Genomic DNA, 23,212 nt, shown 5'->3' on the forward strand with positions numbered 1-23,212 from the left:
TTCATTTCAATTGTTTTCTTTTCCATCATCCATTGCTTGAGGGAAGTTGAGGAACATGTTGAAATGAGAGATGAAAAGTAATAATTCAAGTCAGAGTTTCACTTCAATTACTTGATAATGACAAAGCAAGGAAAATAAATAAACACAAGAAACTCAGTGGGATAGTAAAAAACGAGAAAAAAATTATCTTTTCTTTACTCTACTTTTTTTCCTTCGAATCAAATAAAGAGACAAAAAAGCACAAACAAGGATTTTGTTGACCAGTGAACCTACAAGTTGAACGAAAAGTACAGATAAAATAAGATGAAAAAGAGTCACAAATTCATTGAGAAGGTGGAAGAAAAAAGAAGAGCAAAAAAATATTCAACTTTTATTTTTTTTTCTCTCAGCAAAATGCTTGTCTTTGATACCATCAAGACGACTAAGTTGAAGTTGCTGATTCCTTGAGTGAATCTCGACGGATTTCCGGCGTAAATTGTCCATGTTCATGAGAAAAAAGCAAAAAGTAACGAAATCCATTAAAACAATTTTTCTGCTTTTTTCTTCTTCTTTTTTGTGCAACCAAGAAATATGTTTAATATACCTATTAGTTCACTTTGTCATCATTATCTGAATTATTATTTCCTTTTCATTCCCATTATTCCTCCCTGAGCCATCACACTCATCCTTCCATTGAAGCTAAGAAGCACGTACAAACCAAGGCAGATAGTGATCACAGTCAGCCTATGAGAAATGCTACCTTATCTCACCTTCACTCCCAGTCCATCCCAACGTGACCAACTGACAGAAAATATTCAATCCCAGCAATTCCTTTTCATATTAATTATCGAAATAAATAATTGAAAAGTTCTTCGATATTGACACGTCAAGTCATCAAAGCTATTCACCTGGGAGTGACTTCACTCCCAGTGATATTGAATGATATTGAATAGACAAACATCATTTCCTCGATTATCTTGACGATTCAATCTCGACTCAACTTTCACATTAGCTAAACATAAAGTGTTATGAAAAAAAGGTTGAAACGAAAATTGTATTTTCTCAAATCACTCCCAGTCAATATTCATTTTGATGGAAATTTCGTTGCTTCGAAACATTTTTCTCTCCATTTTCCGTCTTAAAATATTACTTAACTTGATTGTTTACCCTTACCTTTACCTAAAACTCTGTCAATCGTTCAATTCTTTGACATAACTGGATGATTGATGGTTGACTGGGAATGATAAATAATAATAGAAACTGTATCAAGCAAACGAAACAGAATCATTATTCAAAACCTTTTCAATATTTAAATAAACAAGGTAACACTCGACTCACTGTCGTTGAACCTTTTAACCAGCTTGGAAGAAGGAAGAAAAAAATTCATGACGAAAAATGAGGAAATTGGCACAAAAAATGGAAAAATTTTGTATCAACTTTTTTGCTCATCAATAAACTTGGAATCAAAATTCAAATCTCAAGGTTACACTCTTTTGTATCATAATCTTTTGCATTGAAATGAAGGCAAAATGAACATGATAATGATTCAACATTCAACTGTTTCTGATCATTATTCATTCTTGCAATTTGCCATTCAATTTTAAAGAGGATAAAAATTTACTCTAAATTTGATTCAATAACAAAACAAACTTTATCTTGTTTACATTTTCATCATTTCATCATTTTGCCTTCATTTCAATATCATCATCTGTTGAGAGGTTAAAAAGAAATGCTGAGCAACTCTTATGAATATCTTTATCTTTTTCATGGTAAATAGTTGTTCACTTATTCGATTACCAAATGAATGTAGAAAAGGAAAGAAATGTGAAACAAAATTTTGCTCTTTTTTTCAAAGAAAATAAATTTCTTCTCTTCTTCACTCCAAGATGAACATAAAATTATATATTTGTTCATATAAAAAACATGTGATAAACATTGCAAGAAGCAAACAGAATGAGCAAGAAAAGATATAAACTGTAAAAGGCATCAATAAAATAGCACATAAAAACATTGTCTATTGAAATGATGGAAAGAGTAAAACATGTCAAACAAAATTCGAAAAAATTGTGAAAAGAAAAATTCTTCACCTCATTGTGATATGCAATATTTTCCCTCTTGCTTTTTCCCTCCTTGACGGCATTCTTTTGATTCTTGTTTACCTTTCCCCTTCCTTCTTATTCACAACCCAATTCTTACCTTTTGCCTTTCAATTTTTTCCTCTTTTCTCCCAACATTGAATCATTTACTTGCAGCTCAAATGAATATTTGAACTTTCAAAATTTCTACACTTTAGACTTTCTTTTTTTTAAAAAAAAACTTTTCAACTTTACTTTGCATCTTTTCGTTTGTTGCTCATCCATCTTGATTTTGTTCAATTTAATGCGTTTTTCCCTTCTTTCATCAAATTTTATTTTTAACTCCATTACGATGGAAAAGGTTTAATTGCGAAAATCATTATCTGTAATAAGTCTTGAAATTTCGAGTCAATTTTGTAATCTAATAATCTTAATGAGATTTTGTACAATTAGCAATGATCAATGTTATACAAGGCATCAATTTGGCTTTGATTGGAAAAATAATTGACTGTTTTAAGGAAACTAATCGATGATGCGAACCAACAATTAATTGTTTCTCATATCACTCATCTTTTTGTTCAATTCATTTCATTTCTCTGCAAATGTTCAGTTCTCATCGATTTAATAAGAAAAAATCAGTCAATAAAGTAAATGAAATTGCATCCATTCCTATTTCAATTTGTATAGTTTCTTGTGAAGAGCCGAAAATTATTTTTGAGGCTAAAGTCAAAGCAACTAAAAACTTTGGGCTTCAGTTTGAACATCACCAATGAAGAGATTCAGAACAAGTTTGGATTGCGAATGAGACTTTTGTATGGAATTTCATATTCTGCAATCGCTGAATTTGATAGAAAATTGTGTTTACTTGGAAACTGTCGACTCGACAAAAGTCTTCGTTACAATCAATAGACTTTTGGGTCATGTTCCAGCTATTGAGTGTTAACCCATCAACAGAGATTTAGAGTGACAATACAAATAATAATCTTTGAGGTAACAATTGTTAAATATTAATAGACACAAGTCTAAATGATTATTGAACAATTGGGCGAATCTCTCAATTTTATTCTAATAAGGTTATTTGAGGTAAAGTTATCAGTAGATTCAATAATTGATTGACTCTTGAAAATGTTTTCTTGAATAATTTACCTTCAATTTTCTCATTTCCATGAAATCATTTACCACTCGACCAATCAATTGTAGTTGGTTAAAGTTTCCTTTTCACCATTATGATTGCAACCATCAAGTATCATTATCGAAGACAAATTAAATATTTGTCTCCACATTATATCCAAGTGTATAAACATTTATTTATCAAAGTGCATTATTAATCGAAAGATAAGTTTGTAACATGAATATTGACATTTACTTTACAAGTAAAACTGGCAAAAGAAGAAATTGATTCGCAAAACTAAACAATTGAAAGAAAAAGGAAAAGTAAAGGAAAAGAAAAGGTTCCATCGAATTTTAACCTTTCAATTTTGGTTAATGATTCAATAGAAGACAATTAGTTTAGCTGCATAAATCAAGTTTAACCAAGGCGATAATGATGATGGAAATAAAGTAAACTTGTTCGAAGCAAGATAACTTGAAGAACGGAAACGATTTCCAAAAATAAAGGTGTTGAAATGTGTTTATACATCCAGGCAATAATGTTTAATATCATCATCATTATTATTATTACTATTATTATCATTATTTGTAGATATATTCCAGATGAAATGTGAGATGATTGAAGAAGAAAGGAAGGAAGAAAAAAATTGCTCCAAAAAAAGGAGATTGAGATATATCACATTACGCTTGACAGAATAGCTTTACCAGGTTTTTGAGGTTACTTTTGTAATATTTGAGGTTCCCATTTTTTCTTCATCTTTTTTTTTCTTCCCTGTGACTGAGGAAAGAATAAGATGAAGAAGAAAACTTTTTTTTTCTGTCTTCACTTTTCTCTTTTTGATTCACAATTTCTTGTTATTCAACTTCTTGTCAACTTTCAATAACCATTGACGATCACAGGGTGACTCGAGATTGAACAATGTTGAAACTGATCAGTTTAATTCAAACAGTTTTGACTGCAGATTTTCAAGGAATACCCAAAAGCTACAAATTTTTGTTTTTTTCTTCCAACATCAGACATTCTTGACTGGAAACAGGGAAACGTTGCAATCAAAAGTTGAACATTTTGACAGACTTTTCTTTTCATGACGCCAATCTTGTGAGATGATTTTGATAATCCATTTCATTTGCTGTTGCTCGCTGTTTACCCAACTTGATGGTCCTTTTTCTTGGGAAACTCATTATTGACTTGCAACTTGATACTTCTTTGCTTTGCCTTTTCACAACAGCCTTTTGATATTGTTTAACATCAAACATGATTGTTTTGACAGACATCGTAAATTTAAAGTTATCTCAATCCAAGCATTTCCAATATTTACGATTTCATTTCTGTTTGGATAACCATTGTTCAATCTTGAAACAATTTTCACTCACAAAATCATTTTCTTTTCTTGGCTCTTTTTATAAAGATTAATGGTTGGTCAGTTTGGAGAAGATGAGAAGAGAAAAAAATGATTCAAAATTTGCCATTTGAAAAACATCACAATGTTTGGGTTGGAATTGAAAGCAAATTTATTCCAATATTGAGATGAATGCCGATTCATTTGATGGCTTGCATCGATTATTCATGTAAAGAAGAAGCAAAATCACTGGTCAATTTGGATGCACAAGTTGCATCGAGGTTTCCACTCATGTAATCAATCATGCAAAATGAATCTCTGTTTATTTACGAGAAATGCAAAAAGGAACAAAAATTTTGGTAAAATTAAATATTCGTCTGGATAAATCTCTTAACCCTTCATAACATCAAAACAAAGATAAACAAAAAACTTAGCTGTAACAAGGCGAAGGTTTTCGTATAAACATTGCCACAGCCAATCACTCAATATTGGAAAATCATCAAATCCAGAAATTCTGTCGAAACAAGAGCACTTCAAATGTAAGATTTAAGAAAGTAAACTAAAAACTAAAGTTCCATTCGAAATTAACCTTTGCATCGAAGATCGTTTTTTTTCGGACATTACGCTCAAGCTACGCCACTTCACTGCTCATCTAGTTTTGAGCGTTTAACTGATAGAGTTGTGATGAATTGCATGTGAAACATAGCAGTTATGAATAGACTTTTATGTTTATCTAGTTTTAATGATAAAGTTGACCAGTCTATTGCTCAACTGCTATCTCATCATTTTCAGGGCAATATTTTTGTTCAACTTGTTTGATCATCTCATCAACTGTCCATTACATCTTTGTTTTTTTTTCAGTTATCCCAAGATTAATTAGATTGTTCATTCTGTATCTTGCACATTGTTTATTTTAGTTTATCTTTACACGAAATGACGATAATAACTATAACAGTGAGAGTGATAAAATAACTGGGAGTAAAAGTAATCAAAGAAGGTGAAGAAAGATGGGAAAAAAGGCAAAGATAAATTCAATCAACTGAATGAAAAGGATGGGAAGATTGATAATTTCATTTGATAAAAGGTGTTTAGAGATTGGTATTGATGATATTAGTTTTTGGGTGATAACAAGAAAGTAAAAAGCTAGAGCAAAGGCGAAAGTAAAAGAAGATATAACATTCAGGTTAATAGTTTAAGACAAAAATATCATTGTTTCTATCAAACTCTTTTCCTTTATCCGATTCAAGCAACATTCAAAGGAGCAAAGATGAGTAACAGTGGAAGAAAGAGCAAGAAAAAAATGGAATAAAAGAGATCCAGAATTGACACAACAAAATGAAACATGAAAAGACAGAATTGAGTTGATAAAAAGAGAGAAAAAAACAAGTGAGGCGAATATTGTAACTTATGCATTAGAAAGTAACAGAAAAACCGATGAATAAAAAGATGATAACGATGATGATGATGATGATGTTTGGAGGGAAAATAAATAAATGTAAGGATAGATTGCGATGATAGGAAAAGAAAACAAAAAAAGACGAAAACTGAGCGAAGATAAAAGAGGAAATTGATGCTCCCAGAAGATCAATCATCTTTGGATAGAGTTTTCATCATTTTCGTAAAATCATCATCAATGAACTTTCCATCGTGTCCTGCCCTCTAGTGACCTCATGGTGCTATTCAAAGAAAATCTCGAAAAGCGAACGACCGAAGAAATTTGTAATATTGCTCAACATGAAAAAGTCTCTTTTCGTTGCTCATTTTTTATTCGGAGTGAATTTCGATATGAATTGTGAATAAACCAATGATTATCATTGTAATCATAATCATTATCATACTCTTGATAAGGAATTGGCTGAGAAAATGTTGGAGGCAAAAAATGATTTGGATTGTTCTGATGACTAAAGAGCTGGGAGTGAAAAATGTTTACCTTTCATTTGTAGAAGCATCTTGATCACGATTCTCAATCATAGTAATCATTATCATTGCTATTATCATATCATATTTATATAAATATATTCTTGTGACTGTTGCCTTCAATTTTTGATCGATATTCTATCGAGCATTTGGTGAATATATTCAGCCAGGGTAAAGATAAAAAAGAAATATGAACATGTCCTTTTTGGATTGTGATATTTTACTTTCATTTTTTTCTGCTCTTCTGTTCTGCTCTTTCTCTCGCTTCCTTGTTTTTATTTCACTGTCATGAAATGAATGTCAAAGGGAATTGGAACAAAAGATAACTCAATGCAACATTATGATAAAAGATGATGATAATAGTAATCATAATAGTAATAATAATAATAATAATAATAATGATATATAAATAAGAGTTGCACCATTCATGTGGATAAACTTTTACTCGTCAGATAAGAGATTTAAGAATACATTCATCTTTTGTATTTCTCGTTTCCAACTTTTTCCACCTTTCACTCCCAGCAAATTTTCATTATCTGATCAAGAGTTGGTTGACTCCAAGTAGACAGACAGGGAATCCAATTCAAAATTGTTGCCTTCAAACGAGCAGAAAATAACTTGAATTTCAAGTTGCAAAATCATTTGGTGATGCGATTGTATTTAATATTATGAAAAATTCCTAAGAATATTTATCTTGTTTATTTAAACTGGGAGTGCATCTGGTCATTGCTTTTTTTACTGGCATTTCTTTGCTTCCAATAGCTTATTTTCATATGCTCAGTCAAGTTTTTTTTTATTCCTATTCTCAACATTTTTTATTACATTTTATTATCTTGTTGGTTATCAAGGGATCAATAAGACGATTACATGTATTATCAAGATATTTTCACTGCTGAAGCTCATTCTTTAACCCGGAAAAATGGATACGAAATGCACGGAAAATGCTATCCATTGAGTCGAGATTATTGTCAATGTAAGCTTGCCAGTGATGATCAAAATGATAACTTCTGTAATATTTAACATGATAATGCAGATAAAAGCTTCTGTTGAAATGCAAATTCAGTTGAGTGACAGTTTTCAGTATAGACTGAACAATGTCGAATATTTATCCATCGAATATGAAAAACTCCCAGCAAATCTCTCTGTTCAACTCCCAGTCTTGCTCCAAGTTTTACTCCCAGTTCCATTGGCAGTTTCACTCCCAGCTATAGTCTGATCATTTTGCATAAAACAGAAAATTTCCTTCTCAAGTTTGAATAACTTTAAATAACAAAATAATTGATGATGAATTTAAACATCTTTTCATCAAGGCAATCAAAGTAAAATAAAACGACTAAATCGTGAGTTCTCTGTGGGTTTCACAAAGCAGCTCATTATCATGATAGTAAAAAGTAATAATAAAACTGAGCATAACTGAGTAAAATGAAAGAAAAACTAATTTCAACAGTAATTTCCTTTTCCATTCTCTGGCATTCAGCTAAATATTTGATGAAACATTTTCTCTCAGAATTTTCAAGGATGAACAAAAAAACAAAAAGTAGACTAAATGAATACATTTGGACTTCTTATTTCCACTGAAACTGGCAGCACACAAAAGGAGTAACAAAAGGAAAAAAATTGTTAACCTTTGCTGGAAGACATTAAATTCAAATAAAATTGAATTGAAATGGAACAAAAGACGAAAAATTTAAAGAACCTTTTCTTTCCAAAAGTTCATTTCTCTTTAGAACCATGTTGGCAAGAGAAACTTTCATACACTTATGTATTCAAAGATGAAAAGAATCATTTGAATATCTTGATGGTCCGTCATAAAGATTTATGTTTGAGTTTTCAAGTTATCATTCGCCATTCCATTCGGTTCAAATTGACATTGAAACTCTGAACATATAAAGTTGATGCTAACGGCAAAACTAGTTGAAAAAGAAGAGCATGGAAAGAGGCAAAAGAGGAAAATGAAAAGTTGAAACGAGCTGAATAAAAATAACATTCACTTTGTGCCTTGAAGGCTTTATTTCCAATCCCTTATTCATCATGACAAGAAATTTGAATAGAATTATCTGAAAAGTTGAAAAAAGAAATGGCAAAATTGAGCAGCAAGAAGTGTATTCACATGAAAAATCAAAATGGTACGACATTAAATTACACTTGAAGTAGAAAATGTTCATTTCCAATAAATATTTGTTTTCCTTCAACAAGTTTCTTCGAAAGAAAACAAAATTTCTTTTTGACCATGAAAACCTTGACCTCTTCTGAACTGTTGCTGAAATGCCCGTGAGTCAAGCAACTTGTTTCAATTAATCATTCCATTTCAATGAAAAATTCTTGACATGGAAAGAACCTCAAAATCAATTGTTATTTTACTCTTGGAATAGCTTTTGAAGAAAAGTCAAAAATCGAAAAAAAATTCGCTCGAAATTGAGCTTTTACTCAACTTGTAGTGTCTTGGAGTGAAGCAGAAATTGGAAATTGGAAAATGAGAAAAGGAAAATTCAAATTAGAATTTCCATGAAAGTTCCAAATGTCTGCTGAATTTAATAGATTCATATTTGAATCTTTCGAACGTAAATTTCTCTTTGAGTCAACTCTTCATTTAAATTGTTAAATAAATTTGGAAGCCACTTTAATCACGTTAAACTTGAATTATAAAGATTTTCTTCTTTCAGTTGTTACCTTTTTTTTACTTTAAACTGATGGAATAGCAAGATTCGTAATTGTCCTTTTATCATTCAAATCAACTTGCATTTGAATTTAGATTGACTTTTTTTTGTTCCTTGTTTCATCTTTTCACGTCTTTTCCTCTTCTCAACATTAAAGTTATCATGTGCAAAGGGTAATAACAGTTTTGATTGTTGAAAGGCAAACAAACAACTGCAACTTTTCAAGTTGAAATTATTAACTCATCAGTGAACAGTCAACCCAAACGTAATTAGACTTAACGATGAAGAGAGAAAAGAAAATGAATGAAGTTCATCATCATTATCAGACAATCATAATGATAACAATTTATATTTAGTCTTCTTTTCAACTCTTCTATCGAATGCAAATTGTCGAAGTAAAAAAAAATGTTCAATGAAAAGTTCCATGTAAATAATGGACTGAAAGCAAGCTGTTGAAAGGTTACCAATGTTGACTTGAATGATCAATTTGTTTAAATTGAATTCACTTCAATTGGATATTCATTAGTAAAGTTGAAAAACAATTCGAACTTTTCTCTTCGTAAAAAAAATAAATTTTCTGCTTTAATGTTATCTGCTCATCATGAGTTAATAAATATCATGTTATTAAAGGTTAAACAGAAAAGTTATGAACAGTGTTGGTTGAAGAGAAAAAGTTAAACTCTTTTGATGATGTTTTTCGTTCTCTCGATTTCTCCAGTTCTCGATGGTAACCAATCAACAGTCAAATGTATATTAACTTGAAAACACTTTGGTGTGTAAACGGTGAAACTGAATAGTAAAAAAGTAAACTTTGTGCAAAGAAGGAACAAAAAAAGAAACATTTAAAGCTCAAATTTTCCAGACATAATAGGATGTATCATGAGATGAAGAGTAAAAGGAGAAAAACGAAACTGAGCCAAAAAATCGATAATAATGATACTCTTTGCTTCTCTTTCTCTCCTTTTCCCTCTCGAAACATTATCGTTTTAATTTTGTGTAATTTTACTCGACAAATTTAGTCCACCTTCAGAAGTCAAACATTGCAAATGATATTGATATTAATGGCAACAATTGTGTTACTTTAACTTTTCCATTTCAATTTTTTCGAATAAAAGTTGACCTGAAAAGTTTACAGTTGAGACAAATTATGACATTAAAATGCAACTCTGGCATTATTGATTATCTAGTTAACAATGGTCTAATTGAAAATCAATTTTCATCTCAACATTTCATGAGGAAAAGAATGCAGAGAAATGCCGGCAAAAAGGAGAGAAAAGTTTCAATGAAGATTGGAAAATGAAAAGTAGAGATTGAAATTGGACAATTGAAAAGAAATGTTCAATCAAGAGTTTGACCAAAATACTTTGAAGTAGAATCAGTTTTTTTCGTCATTCAGTGTTGACCAATATCCAGACTGAGTGTCGTAAAAGTGCATTAAAACATTATTGACAATTGCATGATTGATGAGCTTTCTGTTCAGTCCACATTGGATAAAAGCAGCGATAAAGAAAAGAGAAAAAAAAAAACTTTTTCCTTACCTCCTTTTTTTTCATCTTGAAACACTTTTTACAATAACGCAATGAATATGCTACAAAAGTATTTAAACGTTCACCAATACTTTGAAACATAACTAATCCTAAAGGTATTCCTGCAAGGGCATAAAACATGCAAAATGTTTTACCTCCCCACGTGGCTGGAGTTGAATGTCCGTAACCTGGAAAAGAGGGAAAATATTTTTAGCTTAAATTTGGTTCAAATTTGGGTCCAAGTTTGACTTGTTGAGCTCGTCTGTTTGGAGAAAAGCAAATTTTTTTCTTTGGTCATTTTCATCTTTTCTGTTGAAATGCGTCGGGTTTCATCGATAGTTACCTATTGTTGTTAAAACTGTTGTAGCAAAATAAAAGGCTCCTTCGAACTTCCATTGGACTCCGGCTTTATGGGGTACACTTTTAATCACTACTGTGGTCAATATTTTGAAATCTTGTTCCGACATGTTGTATTTACGTTTCAACATTGACTCGATGGTTTCAAGGGCATTCCGTTGGATAACTTCATGTTCCGATTCAAAGGCATCAAATATGGCAGCTCCAACGAGCAAATAGGTAAACGTTGAGACAATCAGTGAAAGAGTTCGGATATTTTGTCTCTTCATATCACTTTAATCACAATATTATAAAACATAACTCAAACTTTAACGCTATTGTTAAACAACTCGAGCCAATTGTATTTTCCCTATTTATGTAAGTATACATGAGTTTGCCTATCATTTATTTATATTCAATGAGAATGGCAAATTTGTTTTTTTATTAAACTCGCAGTTCACTAGTTGATAAAACTGCCTCAACTGGCAGAGTCAAACTGAGACTGATCTTGAGAGAGAGAGAAAGAGAAAAGGGAGAAAACGATTTGTACAGTAAACTTTCGTGATGATAAAGCTGAGTGTTCATGGGAACTGAAATTCACCAGAAAACACTCTGTCTCCATCTGATGACTAACAATCAAACTGGAGCAACTAGTTGCAGATGTTGTGGCTTCAAGGAGAGACAGCGAGTTGATTAGCTTCACATTAAAAGAGTTTATTAAAAACGATTAAAAAATGAGTACAAATGAACTTTTAAAATAGTACTGATCCGGTTTCAGCCAGCTCTTCAATGAGCGAGATAACTTTATCTCTTGAATCTGTACTTTTCAGCCTTTCACTTGCTCGAGTAACCTTTGAATGAAGCTCTTCATCATTGAGCACATCTTCAATGGCTTTTAGTAGCTTCTCATCACTAAATTCATGCAAGTTTAATCTCACACCTAAACCAAGATCGGCTAATCGTTGAGCATTGTCTGGTTGATCACCGAATTGAGGAATGACTATACATGGTACACCAGCAGCTAAGGCTTCAATCAGCGAATTGCTTCCTCCATGAGTTATGAATAAATCGACTTTGGGTAAAATGGCCATTTGGTCGACAAACTTGTCTCCCCACATGTTATCATATAGCTTGATTGAGTCACCATTAGGGCCTGTTGAGACGATGAAACGATGAGGTGAGTTGGCCAATGGAGTCAATATCATGGTTAGTAGTTCAGTTACAGTTGAAGCCATTGTGCCCATTGAGATGTAAATCAATTTTCCTGGTTTATCTTTAAGTTTCTCTGGTATCTCAAACTCTTCTGTATCATGTTCTCGTAAAGCTGAATCAAGTCGAACCCACCTATTTCTTGGTGGACCCAATTCACGGTAATCTATTGGTTCGGGATAAATGTAGATTCCAAGGTCTTTAACATGATCTCGGTGAATGAGTGGGACTTCATATTGTTTGAAAATCTCTACAATCTTTTCCAAAATTAGTATGTTTACTTCGTTATTGATATCTTTAAACTCGGTCCAGTGCTTTGTTGATTCCTTAACCGAAAATCCAGAGTTTGGTGGTGGACCACGACTGTAAAGGCCAACTGGGTTGGTTGACTTGATTGGCACAACTGGACAGTCAACTAAGTACATCCAAGGTAAAGGGTAAAGGTAATCAACGAGACAAATGTGTGGCTTTAGTTGATCAACAATTTTGTGCATAATATCATTTTCAGTTATGTAGTTGTCAAGTATTTTAATGAAACCAGTATTGATAGCACCAGTTGCAAGCTGCTCTTTGAGAGACTCAAAAGGACCCATTTTCAATGACCGCTCAAAACGAGGTTTAAAGTTGACTGAATTTCGAGGAACAGCGTCGCTCAACTCTGCACCTTCATCGGCATAGTCATAAAGTGAAATAAATTGCATTCCTTGTCTTTCAATGATTGACTTGTACTTTGGGAAATGAGCGAGATACACTTCATGACCACGTTTAACCAAAAAGTAACCAATTCCTAGACACGAGCTGAGATGACCAAAACTGTGGAAGAAATTGTTATTAATATCTTTTGAAACTCAAACATCTTTATGTAATACTTACTCGAACATTGCTGTTATCAATATCTTGAATGGCTTGTTAGCTTTCTCCATGGCTGTTGAGTTTTAAAACACAGGTTAAAATGTTGATGAGGAATGGTAGATGGTTAATGTTTGGATCTGCCAATATTTGTGGGTAAATCAAGTTTAGAGACTGGTTTTAAACCAAATTGACAAACTCTTAGGTAAAATTTGAAAACTAGAGTTGTCTAGGAAACACAAAAGTTGCATTACCATTGGCGATAAAAGATTGATTAAACTCTTTGGTGTTGAAAAAGTGAGCCAAGAAAATCAAATATTTAAATTGTGAAATATAAATCAGATTCTCGCATATTTTACATATCAAAGACTTGCATTTTTAACTCTTTTTCAAACTAAAATTTTAAATGAAATTGAAATGTTTAAAATTGAGTTTTTTGAATCTCAGGGGCTTTTTGGTCATATTTTTATGTTTATGATTGAGCCATAGATTTAGAGAGGCCGAAAAGGCAGCCACAAGACGTGCAAGACTAACATGTTCAGGTATTTAGTTTGTAATTGTATTTGACTCACAACTGTTGATGATTGTTACAATAATCAACGACTCTGTTATTATTGCTTGGCAGTTTGTGATGACATCTTTTTCCGATTTTGTTATTAAAAATTGCAGTATTCTAACTGATATTACTGATGACTTTTCGTCGATGATTGTATCAGGAGAAGTAAAGGGTGTCGCAGATAAAAAGGAGTATCTTTCCTAAAATTACGATAACAATGAAAATAAAAAATTGAAGAAATCCTCCTTATCCGCCAAAACCTCTGGACGTCGGAGGGGAAGTCGATTTAAAATTCAAGTCATAAGTAAGAGTTACCATCAGATCTAGATTTGAAACTGAACCACGACTGCCAAGCCATCTTGTAATTGATTCTGTTGATTTTGTTTCCTTACATTCCTCTGGACCTGATGTTACAATAAATTCGTCTTTTACACCGAAAGTTTCTTGTTCATTTTACACCTGTTTGATATAAAGGCATAGGCATATCTCTCGAACGGTTGATGCTACAGATCACAGACTTAAACCATGAGCTTCTAGAGATTGCAGAACCATAACGCAAGTTTTCAAGGTTATTTGCTGAGATGGAATATTTAAGATCGTTTCTGTTTGTTAGATGTTCACAACACTTTTCATATGAAAGATAACCGAACTATTCTCAAAACAAATTGATCAACACAACGGTATGGAAACACTCATATCCTTGGACCAGTATGAACATTTAAAAGGCTTAACCTATCCGAAAATTTTTTATTCGCACAAAATGCCCTACAAAGTTCGATTCAAGCTCGAATAATGGATTGACCTTGAATGACTTGAGCGTTCGCATTTAAGCCTCTGCGGCCGATCATCATAAATTTGCGGCTTTCTGCAATTTGGATCAATAGTTCAATTCTGAGGTGTGTAGCATTAACTTTTTGAGAGTTATGCCTACAAACAGAAGTATAATGGAAAAGAAACTCAGTATTCCAAATTGTATCAGTATTTCAGTACAGATGAATATCAAGATCTGGTAATAGATTGGTCACATAAAAGTAGTCTACTTGAAGGGCAACAAGTGATTAATCATGTGACTCATTTCTCCATATTAACCTCAGCCTGTAAACCTTCCTGTAGATTTAACTTACCATTTAAACTGTCGTATGTATCTTGTGCGAACCACCTCAAACCGTATAGGGTGGGGAGAAAGTTTCTAGGCAGTTGATGCAATAATAAGCATCAACATGCATTAGAAGGAGGAGCTAAAATGCCTAGAAACTTTTTCCCCACCCTGTAGATGAGCTCAAAGAGACCATCTACAGGGTGGGGAAACAGACCATCTGCACAAACTTCACAGCTGAGAAGCTTTTACCGGTAGGCAAGGGACCCAAGCACATATGCCAGAATGACGCGACTTGACCAGTACGAATATTTAACTTTCAAGTTATGTTATGACCTTAGTTCGACCTCGTATATTGTAGTGAGCGATTTCCGAAAATGACATTGTACATCTTTTTTCTTCCAAAATTACGTCTGTTTTCTCAGCTCCGTTGGTCAAAAAATTAGTTTGATCACTGGTGATCGCGTGGCGAGTCACTGAATCATTCACAGTTTCAGCTTCAGACAATTGAACTGGATCAAATCCTCTCGTCCAGTGAAACTGCAAATAATGCTTCTTAAAATGTTTAATATTGGCAGTTCTGCATCCTTCGCAATAAAAGCAATCAAAACGAAATCCTAGCTGACCTCGAATGTGGTTCAAAACATGGTCGCTTTTAACGTTGATACGACATTTTCCATTTTCGAGCTTACATCCCTTTAATGTTGAGCAGAAATTTTTATAATTTTCACCGATTCCTATCGAACACTTATACCGCAGGACACGATCTATTTCTTCACGCTCCCAAAGCTCACCTTTACGATCGATTATTGTATAATAAAAACTTTTCTTGATTTCATTATTCAAGACTAAATCCATCCTTTCAATTTTTTCTTTTTGACACAACTCTGGAGGGATAATCAAAGGTCCTTTGACCGTAAGCTCACGCATAACTGAAGATATTTTTTTGGCCAGCGCATAGAGTAATGCCAAAGGGGAATTGTCAAAATTTTCTTGCTCATCCAAAAATCGTTAGAAATCTTCAAAGGAAGCCAGATTATCAAAAACCGAGTCTAGAATATTGCCGCTCTGTTGCTCTGTATCACGACCAACATCCTTACTACTTGCTGAATGTGATTTTTCGTTCTCTGGAACCTAATGAAAAAATGAAATAATTGAAATATTGCATCGAAATCTTCTCGAAATATTCTTACGAATGCAAACTTACCTTAACCTTTTCGATGATTGTACCATTAGCTGGAGCAACTTTTCTTGGCCTACCTCTAGCACGTTTAGTTTGTGGATTTGCATCTGTGGTTGAAGACTCTTGAATATTGCCGCTCTGTTGCTCTGTATCACGACCAACATCCTTGCTACGCGCAGGTTGTTCTTTTTCTTGAACCACTTCGATGGTTGCACCATTAGCTCCTGGTCGCGAGTTTATTTGTTGCTGATTTACTTTAAAAAAGCCCTTTTTTCAAAAAAATTTTTGATTTCAAAACTACGTCTAGTAGACAAAATAACCTTTTGCATAACTAATCTGACCTAGCTCTTCACAGCTGGTTCGTTGTGGCGCCGAATTGAAGAAGCAATGATTTTGATTTCTATCCTTACAGAATTGTTAGATAAATACAGGGCATTTCAGCTAATTTTCCCGTTGTAAATTGGCTATATCTTTGCTCCTGAGTGACCTAGAGGTTAGATATTTTGTTAATGGAAATTTGGGCGATACTCAATTGTCATATTTCAAGGTCAAGGTCATTCAAGGTCATTGCGTTTTTTGACCTCTAATTGATATTTGGAGGTCATTTTCTAAGAGTGCAAAAAATTTCATACTGATTGATGGTAGTGACATGTTCATAACTTATTCTGGTCAAAAGATATGGGTGTTTACACATTGCTGTGTCGATCAATTGGTTTTAAGAAAAGTGCATTTATCTTTTCAACGGTTTAAGATACCAACGCGTAGTAAGCATCAACCAATATGAAAATTTTTGCACTCTTAGAAAATGACCTCCAAATATCAATTAGAGGTCAAATAACGCAATGTCCTTGAATGACCTTGACCTTGAAATATGACAATTGAGTATCGCCCAAATTTCCATTAACAAAATATCTAACCTCTAGGTCACTCAGGAGCAAAGATATAGCCAATTTACAACGGGAAAATTAGCTGAAATGCGTTGTAGAAGCGAGTCATTGTAACTATTGTGTTTCTGTTGTATATGCATGGAAATACTATTGAACATTGTTAGATGTACGCAGACAGACATTGTGTTTTTTTCTGATTCCGAATTTCGGAATATACAAGATTTCTATTAGTTAGTCAAATTCGCAAGATTCATTAGGGAGTCGATTTCCTGGTTCATTGTGGCGCCAAATTGTTTTGAACAAAATTATTAATCAAATCTTTTGATATAAATTTAGTTATTATCGGAGCGTAGTGAAACGAAGTGAAGATTTTAACTCAGATATGCCTTTTCAAAAATCCACTTTTTGTTTTACTGTGTACAAGATATCTAACGAATGAAACACCATAGAAACTTGATACTTGACACTTAGCCAGAAAATATTGAGACAGTGAAACGATCAACTTTTCAAGGTCATCACACGTCATTTTTCGGGATTTCGACCTTTGACCTTGGCCAAAAAGGGGCAAAAAACTCTGAAACTCATGCAAAAGCAATTTTTTGTAACTATGATATCTCCTAAACGGTTGAGGTCCTGAAATTGATATTGGCAACATGCCTGATTAAGAGCATGCTGCAGGTCTGAAAATCAAAAAACGACCATCAAAGGTCATTTTTCGGGATTTTTCCCTTCGACTTTAAAGGTCATTTGATGTTCATTTGAAAATTATTGTTATATTCGATTCAATTTCTAAAAGATACATCATCGTAGATCGTACATCATTATCATAATAGTCATCAAAATATAGCTCTAACTACGACAAAATCGTCTTGGAAATGTTGAATCTTCTTTCGCTTCACCGTCTTTTTCTCTGTATAACAATGGGTTGATGTTTTAACATCAACAAGATGGCAGATCGATATTTTAGGCTCTAGAAAGAAGAGCAAGAAAAAAGTAAGGCAATCGGACGTCATCGCTCAATGAGTAAAGTTAGAAAATATTGTGGTCTCTTAGACTGTTCATTAAATGTAATTTCAAGTTAATTTTGTTGCCTATCATTTGTATTGGTCTCATTTCCGCCACTTCTCATAAATTCCCGTTTCGCACCTTCAGTCGTAAACTTCAGTCATTCATCCAAACTCACCCAATAGACAGGGAAAGTATTCTCAGTGTAAACCCAAAAAACCTCAGCTATCAATCTTTATAACCAAAATATTTTACTTGTTTTAAAGTAAACAAATATTGAATAAAACCCCACATGTATAGTGGCAAAGGAATTATACATTCGATGCCCAATTCATAAATTGAATCTATTCATTAACCAAAACTATGCATCGACTTTTTTCGAAGTTAAGTTTCGTTTTTTGTTAAATCTAATAAAAAATATTCAATTCGTTACTGACGCTCCGATTTTGGCGAGCGATCGTCTGACCTAGTTTATTTACTTGTATGTCAGTATTTATTAAATATGGAAATAGATAGTTTTACATTTTTCAAACTGTGTATTAAAATAATTTACTTTGATAGGTCACATTTGATCCCAGATCCGGTAACACATATGTTCCTTTTGATTGATTGCTTTGAAATAAAGTATGATTTCCCAACAGTAATTTGGTGGCGATTAATTTTTAATTTGCCAAACAAATCAATAAATGATAACAATAAATACAATTTTGTAATATTAAACTCTATTTAAACTGAATCTATTAATATAAAACTGAAATTGAATCTAAAAGGTCACTAATTGATTCTCAAGTTTTTGTGCGATTCACTTGCATGATTAAATCGACTGAATGTTGAAATAGCGAGCAAATTTATGGTTCATTTAATTTTTCGATTTTTATTGATAAATGAAAATAGTTAGCTCGAGGTACAAATTATCAGGTTACAGGCTTAGGTCTAAAGGTACATTATATTTATTTTTCAGTATAGTCAACTCATAGACTTGTGTTTTCGTAGATGGGATGAAATCAATCAATAGGTCAAATGGGGACAAACATTGAATAATCAAAATAAATTCGCAACCTTTAGCCATTCACGTGTGAATGGGAACAAACATTGTTCCCAGATCCGGTATCGAATATGTTCCTTTTGATTGATTGCTTTGAAATAAAGTATGATTTCCCAACAGTAAACAGGTGGCGATTAATTTTTAAAACCTCCTTTTACTTCGTCAAGCTATGTTATAACCAGATGAAGATGGTGTATCCGGTTTAATACTTTCTTGGTTATGGCCAGTTGCTACACAGAAAGTAAAGACTTTATTGGAGTTTACGAGAGTACGTGCATAAAAAGAAACCAAGAAACACTATGCTTATATTTGTATCTGATCACTTTGACCTTGAAATATGACAATTGAGTATCGGCGGAGTACACTACAAATTAAAAAAAGTTATAGGGGTGGATTTGGGTGTTGAATAGTGTGAAATCAATCAGGACAGCTCACAGGTGAAACCTGAAAATGAATTAAAACATTGTATTTAACTTATTTTAAAATGAAGCAACGAAACCTCTTAACTGATTCAAAGAGACTCTGAAAGGTAAACAGTCAATTTTTTATGTGATGTGGGTATGCAAACTATATTATTTTGATCTTTTTGACCGTTAAAAATCAGTTACATTGTTTCTAATCTAAAGATAACTGTTGTAGCAATCAAAAATAAGTTGTACTTCTAATGATTGATAATCGGCTTTTAACCTCGTTAAAGAGACTTCGTAAGACGATGATAAAGTGAGTATTTTTGCTTGTAATGTTTGCGCATAGTTATTGCACTTTACATGGTGCTAAAATTCGAAATTACTAGGCATTAGTTATTTTAACATTAAAAAGCTGAAAGTCCAATTCACAAGTTACATTATGACCTTAGTTTAACCTCTAATATCGTTATGAGCGATTTCCGAAAAATGACCTTGGATCACCTTGACCTTGACATATGACAATTGAGTATCTGGTGAATCTCCATAAAAAATTCACCGGACAATCACAGGCCAAGTAATAGGTCTTTGACAGCGACAAAAAGTTTCTGAAATACCCTGTAGTGATCTAACACATACTAATAGAATAACTAGTCTTTCAATACTCGATCTTCGATATCTTCAATATCATCAGACAAGAATCTTGTATCCATAATAAACATTAAGAGTAGAATAACAGAAGCATCAAGATGTAGATTCTTGTTAATGTTGAGATGTTTTTGGTTGTTGCTTTTGATAACCTTAATAAACACGGGTAAATCTAATCTTCGAAGTTGGAGGTTTGTTTGAATTAGGCTGACAATTGATGATTGAAAAGAGTTTTATGTTGTACTTCATGGTAAAATAATTACAGTTTACTGGTTAACCAAAACAATTTTTATACATGTAATAATTTTGAGGCCATTTAATAACATTAATCAATAATAACCATTTGTGGACAATAATTTCCATTTAAATTAACTAAAATTAAGTTAAACTGTTAATTAAATGAGCACCAGTTCCAGACATTTCAAGTTACCACTTTGGAGTCATAATTACAACTCCCCTCAATAATCATTTAGTTAAAACAAAGTATTTGTTTTGCCCTGACCATTGTGAAGAATGAGAAATAAGACAGGGGAATAGACAGAATAAAGAAAGAGGAGAATAATTTGGACCATTTCTCTTTCTCAATTTAAACACTTAATTTTTGAATATTACATACATTTACTTGCTTTTTACACTCAAGGCACATGGAACTTGCAATATTACAATAAAATATGAATATTTTTTCGAAACGACGCATTATGCATTAGATCTTGCAATTGAAACTCCATTCAGCTGATTGTACTGTTCAAAAGAGCTTTATTATAGATGTTTAACCGAAAAGATTCTTCTTAAGCTCCATTGCAAATTGCCACAAATACTGAAAGAAAAATGACCATAAATGGGTAAAAATCTTCAAAGGAAGCCAGATTATCAAAAACCGAGTTTAGAATATTGCCGCGTTGTTACTCTGTATCACGACCAACATCCTTACTACTTGCTGAATGTGATTTTTCGTTCTCTGGAACCTAATGAAAAAATGAAATAATTGAAATATTGCATCGAAATCTTATATTCTTACGAATGCAAACTTACCTTAACCTTTTCGATGATTGTACCATTAGCTGGAGCAACCTTTTTTGGCCTACCTCTAGCCCGTTTAGTTTGTGTATTTGCATCTGTGGCTGGAGACTCTTGAATATTGCCGCTCTGCTGCTCTGTATCACGACCAACATCCTTGCTACGCGCAGGTTGTTCTTTTTCTTGAACCACTTCGATGGTTGCACCATTAGCTCCTGGTCGCGAGTTTATTTGTTGCTATGATTAATAATTTTATCCAAATAATAGTATATTATTTGGACTTAAACCATTTGGATTTTGACCATAAATAGTATTATGTTAAAACATTGAGATTTGTTGCTTAAAAGACACAAATAGGACAATTGATGCTTTCATGCACAAATTGACAAACTGACAAAAATCTGAAGAAAAATGGGCAAAATGGGTAAAAAAGGAAAATAAAAATTGTAACTATTATTAATGTTTGCTCATAGTTAATGCACTTTTGAATGATGCTAAAATTCGAAATTACTAGGCATTTTTTATTTCACCATTAAAAAGCTGAAAGTCAATTTACAAGTTTACATTATGACCTTAGTTTAGCCTCTAATATGGTTATGATCGATTTCCGAAAAATGACCTTGGATCACCTTGACCTTGACATATGACAAGCGAGTATCTGTTAAATTGCCATGCAAAATTCACCGGTTATTTTCTATGGGATTTTTTTCAACTAGCTGTTTGTTCTTCAATTTTTGTTTCATTTTTTTCTCTTTATGGTTCACTTAATGAAGACATAGTTGACCTATGTTTGACCGATTGACTTCAAATTTCATATTTAGCTTGTGTTAGGTTGTTGACTCGATACCTGAAAAAATGGCGCCTTTATGTCTAGACATTCTGTCTAAAACTTTATTTGAACTATTAAATATGAATGTGTCAATTTTTGATTGCACTACCTTTGAATAACTAATCTTTCAATACTCGATCTTCAATATTATATTCATCAATTTTCAACTTTGTATCTATCATTTGATCAACCGAATCTTATAAAATGTAATTTTCCAAACTAATGCTTCGAGCTTGCTAGCATCATATTTACTAGAGGTTTACAGTTTGCTTTTGTATATCAGCTTTTGTATATCAGCCAAATGCTACCGAGCTTTATTACCAAGTCAACATTAGTAACAATACAAAGCGATTTTCAGACATTTCTTATTTCGGTTTTTTCGCAAATGCAATAATTAAGAATAATTAAATTTTTAATAATCAGTAGTTTATTACAGTTTATTATTTCGTATTGTCATGAATGTTAACAATTGAAGACTGAATAATTGGCATAATGTTATTGTCCAGAAATCAACAGAAAACAAATCAATTCAACTTTTATTTCGTCAGTCTTTTTATTCATACTGAGTCATCTTGGTTCATCATACAATTTTCATTGAATCTTCTGCTTCTTGCTTTAATAAAAAGTCAACTTCATATGAGATTACATTATAGGAGACAATGAAAGGATAACTAACAATCTAAATCCTACCATAAATTAGTTAATTCATTAAATTAATTATAACACCTGTTGCTTTGTATTTTTTGTGACAAAGATTCGATTTTGTTTCGTCCCTTTCCATATTGTGCACTTGTTGGACTCTCTTTTTGTGGCTGTTGTTTGTTTATGGCTATGATAATGGCGATGTTTGCTGTTTGGTTAGAGATGGGAGTTGAAGTTGAATGATTATGGCTTGATGGTGAAGTATAACTTGAGAATCATTGGAATCATTTCAAGGTGGATAAGTCCCTAAAGGGAAAGAAAAATGTGTTCCATTGATAAGGGTTTGTTGATTAACTGGATTGGCTGCTGTTGATGCGGCTGCTGCAACTAATGCTGCAGTGCCAAGGGCAGCTGTAGTTCCTGGATGGTGTGCATGATGATGATGATGGTGATGATGAGGACTGAGACCAGCAAAGTTGGCTGCACCGGGCTCAGCTCCATTGGCAAACTGACCCGGAAAACCTACTGGCGGATAATCAAAAAAGTGTGTCGTTGTGATTGGCGCTGGTGCTGCAGGTTGAGGTTGAGGTAACAATATACTAGGTCCAGTGGTAATGTAAGGTGACGCTGCCGTCGGATGATAAACATAATGATGACTTGGGAGGCTGCAATAAAAGATTAGAGTAAAAATTAGTAAATTGTCTAAAAACATTCAAAAATTGTAAAAATTGCAATATGAACCCTTTGCAACCAATGACAATATTTTGTTTCATTTAGCCGTCCAAAATGTCAGCACTTTTCATTGAGTAAAACGGAAACTTTTAAAGGCAATAAATGTTGTCCAATAATTCATGAGAAAAATGTTATTTCTCGAAAAGTTTTGCATTGGAATTCAAGTTTCA

General features: G+C 32.8%; 3 protein-coding genes across 3 annotated transcripts in view; all 3 read right to left on the reverse strand.

The window, feature by feature from the left end:
• The window catches only part of LOC107367546 (two pore potassium channel protein sup-9), a 38,419-nt gene extending 26,934 nt beyond the window's left edge, over positions 1–11,485 (reverse strand). The window contains exons 1-2 of the mRNA XM_015935255.3: positions 10,948–11,485; positions 10,617–10,792 (exon numbers count right to left, since the gene is read on the reverse strand). Coding sequence (XP_015790741.1) covers positions 10,617–10,792; positions 10,948–11,230 — 459 coding nt within the window. The 5' untranslated portion in view covers positions 11,231–11,485. The remainder of the gene's footprint in view (positions 1–10,616; positions 10,793–10,947) is intronic.
• Positions 11,486–11,633: 148 nt separating this feature from the next.
• LOC107370712 (uncharacterized) lies at positions 11,634–13,142 on the reverse strand. Its single transcript, XM_015938681.3, has 2 exons — positions 13,023–13,142; positions 11,634–12,962 (listed from the first exon to the last, which is right to left on the reverse strand). The coding sequence occupies exons 1-2, from the start codon at positions 13,070–13,072 to the stop codon at positions 11,693–11,695; spliced, it is 1,320 nt and encodes a 439-aa protein (XP_015794167.2). The 5' UTR covers positions 13,073–13,142; the 3' UTR covers positions 11,634–11,692.
• Positions 13,143–22,062: 8,920 nt separating this feature from the next.
• LOC107367608 (RNA-binding protein 24) overlaps positions 22,063–23,212 on the reverse strand; it is a 69,121-nt gene continuing 67,971 nt past the window's right edge. Inside the window, exon 4 of the mRNA XM_015935334.3 lies at positions 22,063–22,975. Coding sequence (XP_015790820.2) covers positions 22,600–22,975 — 376 coding nt within the window. The 3' untranslated portion in view covers positions 22,063–22,599. The remainder of the gene's footprint in view (positions 22,976–23,212) is intronic.

Source organism: Tetranychus urticae, chromosome 2 (genome assembly GCF_039701765.1).
Source record: "Tetranychus urticae isolate SD_2017Ah chromosome 2, NJAU_TeUrti_SD_1.0, whole genome shotgun sequence".
NCBI lineage: Eukaryota > Metazoa > Arthropoda > Arachnida > Trombidiformes > Tetranychidae > Tetranychus > Tetranychus urticae.